The following is an 11,058-nucleotide window of genomic DNA, read 5'->3' on the forward strand; positions in this document are numbered from 1 at the left end:
CTGTTGAAATAAGCAAATTTAAGGAAGAGGAAAAGCTTTGCTCAAGAGCACAAACCATGGGTGCGAATAGGAGGTATGTAAAAATGGTATAATGTACTTGGAAATGATATTGGGCGAAATATCAGACGTCCTAAAGAACAAATGGATTTAGGAATGCTTAGCTTGATATGGAATAAAACCTATTCACCTCACAACCAATAAAATGGACAGCTTTACTTACAAGGACATACCTCAAGAAGTGATGCCATTTGCTGACGGGAATATGCCACATCTGTGGGCATTGAAGTCCTTGGTGGAGATTTAAAGAAGCGAACCCGGAAGTAAACATTCAAAAATAAGGATTTCTGGCAAAAACTCAAAGAACTATGGCATTTCACTTACATAGAAACCTGCTGTAGGATTATCAATTCTATGCCAAATCGAATACAAAAAGTCATTGACAATCATTGTGGACACGGTGGGTATTGATTAAACTCCGATAATTTAAACAGCATTTTTTAATAAAATCCCATGTTCTTTCTGTAACGTATTTATTTCTATTTCGACCTATTTTAAACACATTATTATTTCCTTTTTATTTTTTTTTGTCACTTGTTTAAATTTTAAAAGATCCTTTAATTACGGTTTATATTTGTTATATTAATCTAAGAAACAAATACCACATACATTGAATAATTATTATTGATTTAAAAAACTTGCATTTCCGTAATTAATTTTATGAACTAATTTGAATCGAACGTACAACATTAACACGTTCACGCTGGGACCAATTTTCATGTTTTTCGATCGGTGCAGCGTGCAAATGAATATACGTTACATTTCATTATTTTCTTTTTTCTAATAGCACAATCGAATGCGTACTACCGGTGGTACGCACCGCCCGATAAGACAATCTAGTGCGCGTTCCCACGACAGTCGGTTCTACCCAACCGGAACGACCCGTATATGTATGGGGAATGTTTAGGCTGATATAACAACCACAACAACAACAAGCTACAAGCGCCGACGTGAACGAGTTAAACATTTTGTTATGGATGGAGATTTTTTTACTATTAAATTGATTATAGTTAAGAAAATTACCATTTTAATTGTCCACTTTTTTTAAGTGTAGTATTTCGGCCAATCTATAATTTGAATGTATGTAACGAGCGCAAATGAAACAAATAAAGTTTTCATGCAAATTTTACTTTTTATTTATGTCCGATTATATATAACAATATCCAAATATTATTTTAGTATTTAATTTGATTAATCGAACCGTAGTGATTTTTCATTATCACACGGATCGTCACATCGAAAACCATTTTAAATCCTTTCGACGTACTAACCTAAATATTTGAATACAATTGTTATACATTACACTCGTGTCTTCATATGTATGGACTTTAAAGTAGTTGCTTAAAAAAATTGTTGGCATCAATTAAATCATCGAACTTATACTTTTTATCAACGCATCCTATACGTGTTATGCTCATGAACATCTGAAAGCTCGCCTTTAAAATGAACATCAATTACAAAGTCTAAATCACGATTATTGCGCTCATTTGGTTTCATTTTAAACGTGCCTACAATCTCTTCTCCTTTTTTTACTGTAAGATAATCATCCAGATAAAATACTGTTTGTTTCCAGTGGGTGTACGTAGCCTCAGGGGATGTGCTAAAGCCCAGACGTTTATGGCATTTTGTAAACTCTATATTGAAATACGTAACCAGCGCTTGCACGAAATCGTTTCGCTTGATAATAAGGTTGAACGGTGATGAAAATTCCAAGTCTTCTTTTTTTACGGTATACAAATCGACCTCTTTAACTAAATAAGATGTGGAAACAACTTGCTTAGGATCCACAACGTCGACAAGCGGCTCTGTTACGGCAACTTTTCGAATACAACTCATATCGAATCCATACACATCGTCCCACCAATTAATTTTTTCATCTTTATACTGACGGTCTTCAATTGCTGTTATATACAAAGTACCGCGGTCTGGAAACATCATACCATCTGGTTTAAGCCATTTGTCACGTGCATGCAGAACTGTGTCAAGCATCGATTCGTAGAATAAGCAATATCTGAAGTATTCAACAAATTGAGGAAATTTCAGATTTTTTTAAAACATATTATCTTACCCCATCCATTCTGATATGATTATATCAACCTTTTCTATACCTGGAGGTAACTCTATTTCCTCGATTTTGCCTTTTACAACACTGATGACGTCTTGAAGGTTATTATCTATGACTACTTGACGAGCATATTCTACGATATTTGAGCAATCTACCGCAATGACTTTCGCTGCTCCAGCTTTAGCTGCGAACATGGATAATATACCTGTTCCACACCCGACATCAAGGACGACCTTTAAATATGTAATGGATCAGTAGTACTTATGCAAAAAAAAAAACCAACTGTGTATTACTTTGCCTCGGAATAAATGTTTATTGTGATACATAGCGTTCCGGTATGTTATAGTTCGGACTTCATCTTTAAGCATCTCTTCGTGGATGCCGAAATGAGCATATGAATCGAAGTAATAGTCCCTCGAGGTCATTTCTTCTGCAGTAGCTGAATGTGTGGCCGAATTATCCGACGAATGCTTCAAATTATTAGCCATAGCAGCTGTCTCACTATTCGACTTGTTAGACGCGCCGGAATGCATTATCACATCGTCACACTTTAATGTAATATATACACGTACATAAATATTCACGGATCGATCCTAAGGGTAACAAATTCATGTTACTTACCATCTTCTTTGCCACTAATTTTCCTTAAAAGTTATACGAGTACTCTTGTTGTGCTTTTAGTAAGAACATTTACTTCGATCTTCTTAAATATTCTCGTTATACGTCCCCTGAGCACACAGTTAATATGGTCGTCAAATCAAAAAACAACGCCTCGTTTCACCGCATGCCGCAAATTTTGCGATTATGCCAAAATCCTAAATGCTTGTATAGAGCGAATTTGACATTTGCCTAGTTGCCATTCTGAAAATAAAGGGTTGCAATATGTAGGATTTTAAGCCAAGCACAGATCTCAACTCAAAACAATATAATAATAATACGTTCATATATGCATTATATATAATATATATATATAATTGGCGCGTAAGCCCTTTTTGGGTGTTTGGCCGAGCTCCTATTTGTGGTGTGCGTCTTGATGTTGTTCCACAAATGAAGGGAAATACAGTTTTAAGCCGACTCCGAACGACAGATATTCTTATGAGGAGCTTTTTCATGGGGAATCGCGCGTTTTAATTACGGATTTTGAGTTAAGCGCCAAAAAGTAGATCATCTACTTATATGTGAACGTATTATAACACTGATAATGGAAACATATTCATGTTCAAACTACACGTAGAATAAGATCACACTGTAACCTTTTTTTAAGATCACATGCTAATAGTTTAGTCTTGGTCAAATAAAACGAATTTAGCTTATTTTTTATAACTTCAGTTTTGTTGGCAATACCGTTAAAACATTCCATAGAGAAGTCTCAATCACAGGAACGTATGGAATTTTGTGGGGTATTCGTTTTGCGCACGTGGTTCACCACATACACATTTTCCCCAAAAGTTAACAGAAATATACTCAACTGGTCAAATTAAACCACAGTTAGGCAAAATTCATTTGTAATTAGGAACAAAGAATGTTAACGCTGTGAGCTAGCAAAAAACAAGTATAGTGACTTAGAAGGAGCAAATCATCCAAAATTGTCATTGCAGCGTTTTTTGGAAAGGGAACCATCTTAATATATCTCCACGATTCTCTAATGTTATTTACAAGAAAAGCATCACTTAGAGCTGTTATTTGCAAGAAAAGCATCATTTAGAGCGAATCATGTCACAGTTTATTCCATCACAGTCTCCTGCTGAGCGCCATTTTTTATTGGCATTTAGCACCGTGACCAGTTCATCATACTGAAAGACTAGCCTGGATACAGCAGTTGTATTGGGTAATTCCTGCCAAGCAGCAGAGTTAGATGGTACCTGGGATTTCAAATGCTTAAGGTACACATCATTGTTATCTGAGTTCCACTTAGAATCTGCAGAATAGCCATTTACACCCCTCACGCATTTTACAAAATTCCACGCCTCTCTCGAATTTCAATTACAATACATTCCAAAGCTAATTCCAAATTTTCCGGAGATGGGTAGTGTTTAGTTTTTTTGAAAGCAGCAACAAATAGACGATAGGACTTGGCTAGTCCCTCATTCCATCAAGCCATTGGTTTGCATTTCTCAAACCAACGGAAGGTGGCAGCAGATATTTCTTTATGAAGTTTGTTTTCAATCATTTCAAAAGATGGATCAAAGGAAATATCCCCTAAGGCATTTAGAAGATTCTTTTTGGCGAGAAATTTTGGACTGTTAATACTAACTTTAGAGAACTCTATTAAGATTAGAAAATGGTGACTACTACCAAGTTGAAAAGGCAGAAGATTCAAAGTACAGCTGCAAGGAACATTTGTGAAGGTTAGATCCAACACCAACCCATCGACCCTGTTTAGATCTCTTTTAAAAGTAAGACAAGAATTGTTCAGATACCAGAAATCGGATGAATTCACAAGCTCAACCAATATCTTACCTCGCTAACAGGTTTATGGATAAAAAATTCATTTCTAGCGCAAAATTCCTCGAAACCCTCTGTTGATCGCGATGTGTTGAGGACGCCATGGCATCACCTTTTTTGCGGCTTCCCGTAGGCACTTTTGCGGTAAGAAAACTCTCTACGTTCACATTTCAGGTATAAATTTCAGGCAATAAAAAATCACTTGGTTTTCACAGACAAAACTATTACAGCAATATGCACCGGATTCTGCCAAAAAAATGTCACTGTCTATTGAATCTTAAAAAGAAAGAAGCTATGTCACGATTGCGACTGCTGAAAAATTTTAGTTTAACAATTTTCGGCTTTGGTCTCTGTTGTTATGAACAGTGCTGCACAGCTCACAGAAGCTTCAATATTAAATATTTGGCAACTTGGGCTTTATCCGAAAGCTGAATATATGTACAGTAACCTCCAAAGAAGCCGCACTCTGATTTCAGAGTAAGTTTCTGTGCAGATATTTACATATGTATGTTTTTGTGCACTTTTCATCAATTGAAGAACTACATACGCAAAGTAACATACTAATTAATTACACTAGCTTACGAATTTTCACTTTCAAAAATGGTCCTCGACCAAAACACGTTTTTCAGACTAATTTGAGGTCGCTGAAACCCAAAATAACTTTTATTTTTTTTTTTCAAAGAACTGTTTCCGAGATATTCCCAAAAAACCTGTTTTTGGGCAATAGTGCAGTTATTATCTGCAATCTCGAAAACAGTGCGCGCCATTTCTTTGAAGTGCATAAATTTCCAAAGGCGCACATATAACCTACATGGCAATATATAATTCGTGTCAATGGAAGTCGTAGCTTTCGCAAAACAGCTGTTGAAAGTAAAAAAAGACATTTTTGACGTTTTTTACTAAATATCAAAGTTTATTAACTTTTTTCTGGAACAAAAAATCTTTTTATATCGAAATAAGATAGGTTTTCTGAAAGACAATTTTGTCACCTACCGATTTCATCAAGATATTGCTACGATTGAAAAGCGTTATGAAGGCTTTTGGGATCAAGGAATGATGAGCGACTACTACTTCGTACTCACACGTGTTGACTTTATGGGTCGTAACTTCTACCCTTTTGTCTTTTTGTCGATTCAGACAAACTTAGGCGTAAAATGTAGGTGATAAAATTGTCTTTCAGAGAACCTATCTTATATCGATATAAAAAAATTTTTGTTCCAGAAAAAAGTTAATATACTTTGATAATTTAGTAAAAAACGTCAAAAATGCCTTTTTTTACTTTCAACAGCTGTTTTGCGAAAGCTACGACTTCCATTGACACGAATTATATATTGCCATGTAGGTTATATGTGTGCCTTTCGAAATTTATGTTATTTGTCTACCCTCAGAGAACAAAAAATAGTTGTTTCGAAATTTTCTCTAGTATCGAAATGTCCGGGACAGAACTTTTTTATAAGCTACTTCTTGCTGCTACTTCTTCATGCGCGCACTTGACGAACAGCAGCGCAGCTGTCGAGCATTTAGAAGACATATTTATTCATTTATTAATTTAATTTTTTAATAGCGTTTGAAATATTTACATGTTGGACCCTAGAATGGTCTAAATTCAAAAGGGGGGAGAGATAATTAAGGTCAGACAACGTTCTAACGAGAGGCGCATTGGCCCTACATATAGTTATAATGTCATACTAAAGCCAACGCGAAAAATCTTGCAACGGCGAAAATTTCTGCAAGGAACATTAAACTGTATTCTTTCTAGAAGAACCGGACTGTCAATTTTGCCATTAATGAGATCAAAGATAAATGATACTGCCTGAAAAGTACCTCTGCCACTTAATGGAAAGAGACTAGCCAAACGACAGCGGGATTCGATGATTGTTTCGGGTCTGAGAAATTGAGTAAATGATTTATATGGACTGCATGCTAAGGTCTCCAAATAAAAGCAGCATAGTCTAATTTTGACCGAACAAACGCAGAGTATAATATCTTAAGAGTATATGGGTCAGTGAAGTGCGATGAGTGACGTCTAATAAAAGCGAGAAAGAGAATTGGAAACGGCATGATTTAAGTGCGTGATAAAATTAAGCTTTGAATCAAAGAAAACCCCTAAATCTTTTATCACATCGGACGCAGCAAGATATGTATAATTGATATGACAATAGGTATTAGGGGGGTTTTGAAGGTTGGAAAATGCGATTTTATGACATTTTTCAATATTAAGAAATATACGATTCATAAGGCACCAGGAAAATAAATTATTCAACTCGGACTGTAGGACGGAGAATTTTTTATTTCAGCGTACACTTTTACATCATCAGCATAGAGAAGAAATTTAGCGAAGGAAAAACACGAACAAATATCATAAATAATCAAAACAAATAATAAAGGTCCTAAAATACTACCCTGAAGTACAAAGTTATAGCGACACCTAATCTTTATAATATAATATAGTACCACCCTATTTTTTTGTATAAATAAACGCCTTCCTAACTTTCCGTACACGCGCAAACATATTTTTTATTTCGTGTGAACGCAAAATTCCTTACGTTGCACTTTTATAATTTGTATTTAATTCGTAAACAGTTCTGTGGAATTGTGCAAGTACATTAACACTTTCTTTGCGAGTCAGTTTTTTTTCGTTCCCTGTTTACAATTGCAAGTGCAATTTTTTAAGTTTCCTGTTTACCAAATAATTTTGAAAAAGTAGTACAGTAGTAAACCGTTCACTAGAATTGTTTACCAAAATATTTAATTCACTTTTTACTGCATTAAATAAATAAATATATATATATATATATTATAAAAATTAAATAAAAACTTTTTACTGTATTAAATGAATAAATAAATATATATTTTTTTTTTGTAAATATTAAATAAGAACTTTAACTGGCGCAGTCGGTAGGATACCGCAATTATCATTCATATAAGTGAAGATAAGTGAATTTATATTTCTTAGTGCGGTACCGAAAACATTTCTATGGTGACGTGTGCATGTAAAGTCAAGCAGCTAAGTGATGCAAATGTAAAGCAAGTGGTGTTGCCATTCATTTTTTACTTTTATTCGACAATCTATGTACCGATCGATTTCAGAGGAATTATTTTGAGATTTATTTGAGCTTTAACGTAAGAAAACAATATTAAGTATCACCCTTGGGCTCATGAAAAATTGATTGTCGAAATGGCGGACCACCAGAAATATAACATCAAAAATAACTGACGAAAAAACTTTGTTTTTCCGTCAATGGAAAAATGTCGCGATTTAAATGTGTATAATTATTTGTTTTAAAATGTATTTAATTGAAATATATTAATTTAAATCTAAGATTGTTTTTAGAATTTTCCAAAGCCTCTTAAATCTTTTTCGGCTTCTGCTTTTAATACGTCTTGTGTACATATATGAATACGTTTTACATAGATGTACATTTATTGAACAGTTTAATTATGTAAATATGTAGATATGTAAATATTGTATTGAAAGGTGTAGGTAAGGGATTTGAATTTGAGTTTGAGATATTTTACAAACACGCTTTTTAACTATTTTTAAGTATTAAAGGTTATCGCTTTAATATATTCTATTCGTTGCTTCTCAACTCTGTTTTTTCTTACCCACTTTTCATGTTATATTAAAAAGTTGCAATACTTATGTATGTATCTATTTATAAGTAATGATTTATATATACAAAATGTTGGGTGTACACCAATTTTTGTAACAAGGAACAGACAAGAAGTCCTTGGTGTGATCCTATGTATGGCTGAAAACCTGGTGTCGGGTTGGATAGTTTTCCCCGACCCTTCCTTATCTGACCAGAGAATCATTCAGTTTGAATTAGGAATAGAAGTCACTCAAGGAAGTACGAGAAGAAACCCCAGGAACACAGACTGGATAAGTTTAGAAAAGTTACCCGACATGAGTAAGTGGTCAGGTACTAACTATATGATGCTGCAAGCAAAGGTAGAGAGTCTTAACGACAGTCGGTTCTACGTTACCGAACGACCCGCATTTATAGCCGGCCAAGGACTGTCACTCCAGCAGCATTCCTCGTACACAACAACAGTCTTAACGACTCCATTACTACTGTTTTTGAATGCAGCTGTCCTGAGACCAAACCAGAAGACAAAACAAACACGTCATGGTGGTCAAAGGAACTCTCAGCTCTTCGGAAGGCGGTGCGAAGGCAATTTAATAAAGCCAAACGCACCGGGTGCTGGGACGAAAACGCTACACTTCTAACCACATATAGTAAGGAAATTAGGAAAGAGGGATAGTTCCAGAAAGTTTTACGAGGAAATCACCTCAAATCCCGCTGCAACTAGGTTCCATAAACCTGTGGCTACGGAGAGAGTGGATATCCAACTAGGTATTAACCAGATTGATGGCACATATATCATATATGCGATGAGGTAGAAAGAGCAAACGTCTTGCAGGCCACACATTTTCCAGGAGCTGTAACTCAGATCCCGGAGTCCTGTACGGTGTTTTCGAGGGCGACCCAATCGGACTGGAAAATGGCTAAACAAATGTTTACCCAGGAATCCATAAGATGGGCCGTTAGCATCTTCAACACATATAAGACTCCGGGGGCTGACGGAATCCGTCCGGTAGTACTACAGCAGGGCGAAGAGCTAATTACACCACACCTAGTTGGGATAATGCGAGACAGTCTTGAGCAAGCACACATACCAACATTGTGGAGAAGAGCACATGTGGTTTTCATAGCTAAGTCCTTCAGACTAATCAGTTCCACCTCCTTTGTATCAAAAGCAATGGATAATAGTATCGATAATGAAATCAGATCAAACACTCTGCGTATAACACCTATCAATACAAGCATGCGTACAGGGCAGGAAGGTTTACGGACACTGCGCTGTATCAGCTGTGTACGGAGATCCAGTGTGCCTTTGCCTGTGAGGAAACTGTTCTTTGTGACTTCCTCGATATCGAGAGAGCTTTCGACAATGCCTCTTACTTAGGGGTATGTCGGACACTAGAAAAGAGAAACGTGCCGGTACCCATCTGCAGATGAATAAATTCCCTGCTACAGACAAGCATAGTCGAAACCGCAACAGCGGACAGTACTATCCAGTTACAAACAAGTAAAAGGGGGGAGTCTTATCACCCCTCCTGTGGAGCCTAGTAGTAGACGACCTGATTCACTTGCTGACAAACATCGGAATACGCTGCCAGTATCTTGGCCTTGTTCTGGATGCCAAGCTTAACTGGAAAAAGCATGCTGACGCAACTATGTCCAAAGCAACAAAGGCTCACATGATCTGCAAACGTCTAGTAGAAAAACTTTGGGGCTGTAACCCAAGAATCCTGAGATGGATGTGCATCTTGATAATAAGACCAATGCTGACATATGGAGCAGTCGCGTGGGCATCGAGAGTCGATCTCTCTCGACCTAGCGTGTGCATCGCGGTAGCGATCCGGACCTGTCTGACAGCTGCGATGTAGGTGATGCTCGAGCTAGCACCGCTCCATATAGTCGTTCAGCAATCCCCCAAGCATACTCTGCTGAATATTACCAAGGAAGGTTTCGTGAGAGGAAAAGTGTTGTCATCTAAAAACAAGGAAGTGCTAATAACTGGGAACGAAGTAGCGGACGCATTGGTGAGAGAGGCTTGAAATCTCATAACCTCCCCAAGCATAATCTGAGAATGCTCACGGGTATTGTCACAGACCCCTGCAGTTTACGAAGTCATCGGACTCTTGCCGTTTTTGCGACCAATCCCAGGAGACCAATGCACCTTCTCATGGAAAGCAGTGCTATAGCGTGGATAAGGTTGAGATATTTTGGTCAGTTGCAGCCAGAAGAAGGCACATACGCTCAATCCAACCCAGCTCTATCCTGAATTTAATAAGGGAACTGGGCTTGGATGATGCACTGTGATGAGTAGAGAGCACAAATACCATGAGGTCAAAGTGTACACCTCTTTCATATATCTATCTATTATCTATACTTATGTTTTTCAGGTTTATTACTTTAATACTTTTGCATTTCAATTTCGAATAATATCGTCTAAATATGAATTTATAATTTTTTTGCTTGTTTTTGGAACTGATGTCAGGCTTGTCAAAATCCCGAAAAATAAAGTAACTGTTTTGCCAAGGCGCCACCTAAAGTACTCAATTTTCCTAGTCATCTATGATTCAGTGGGCAACGAAGTAACAAGATCGAAGAATGTTTGATTATCTCACACTTGTCCAATCAGTCGTTCTTCAGGCGGTAACGAAGTGAGCTTGTGTGGATTTTTTCGTATATGACCAACACAATCTCATTGTTTTTGTAAACACATCTCAAATGACGTCAACCTATCAACTGACGCTGTTAAATAGAGTCGGTCCGTTATTTAGTATACCTCAATGTTTTTCATCATGAGTGGAACCGTATAAATAGCTTTTGAAGTAAACTCTAAGTTGCACAATATTATCGTTCATCAGAAATAAAGGTATCGTAAATATCGATAAAATATGTAGATATATATAGTAT

The 11,058-nt window shown here is 36.5% G+C and overlaps 1 protein-coding gene across 1 annotated transcript; it reads right to left on the reverse strand.

The window, feature by feature from the left end:
* Window positions 1-1,169: 1,169 nt before the first annotated feature.
* LOC129244869 (protein arginine N-methyltransferase 1) lies at window positions 1,170-2,941 on the reverse strand. The gene is made up of 4 exons (XM_054882763.1): window positions 2,744-2,941; window positions 2,416-2,670; window positions 2,126-2,355; window positions 1,170-2,068 (listed from the first exon to the last, which is right to left on the reverse strand). The coding sequence occupies exons 1-4, from the start codon at window positions 2,744-2,746 to the stop codon at window positions 1,447-1,449; spliced, it is 1,110 nt and encodes a 369-aa protein (XP_054738738.1). The 5' UTR covers window positions 2,747-2,941; the 3' UTR covers window positions 1,170-1,446.
* Between the last annotated feature and the right edge of the window lie 8,117 nt (window positions 2,942-11,058).

The sequence above is a fragment of the Anastrepha obliqua genome, chromosome 1 (assembly GCF_027943255.1).
Source record: "Anastrepha obliqua isolate idAnaObli1 chromosome 1, idAnaObli1_1.0, whole genome shotgun sequence".
Lineage (NCBI taxonomy): Eukaryota > Metazoa > Arthropoda > Insecta > Diptera > Tephritidae > Anastrepha > Anastrepha obliqua.

Excerpts from the sequence above, each read along its gene's own strand:
- LOC129244869 (XM_054882763.1), bottom strand. Across the intron at positions 2,356-2,415 it reads AACATTTATTCCGAGGCAAA|GTCGTCCTTGATGTCGGGTG; the intron begins GTAATACACAGT and ends ACATATTTAAAG. Across the intron at positions 2,069-2,125 it reads ATCATATCAGAATGGATGGG|ATATTGCTTATTCTACGAAT; the intron begins GTAAGATAATAT and ends TGAATACTTCAG.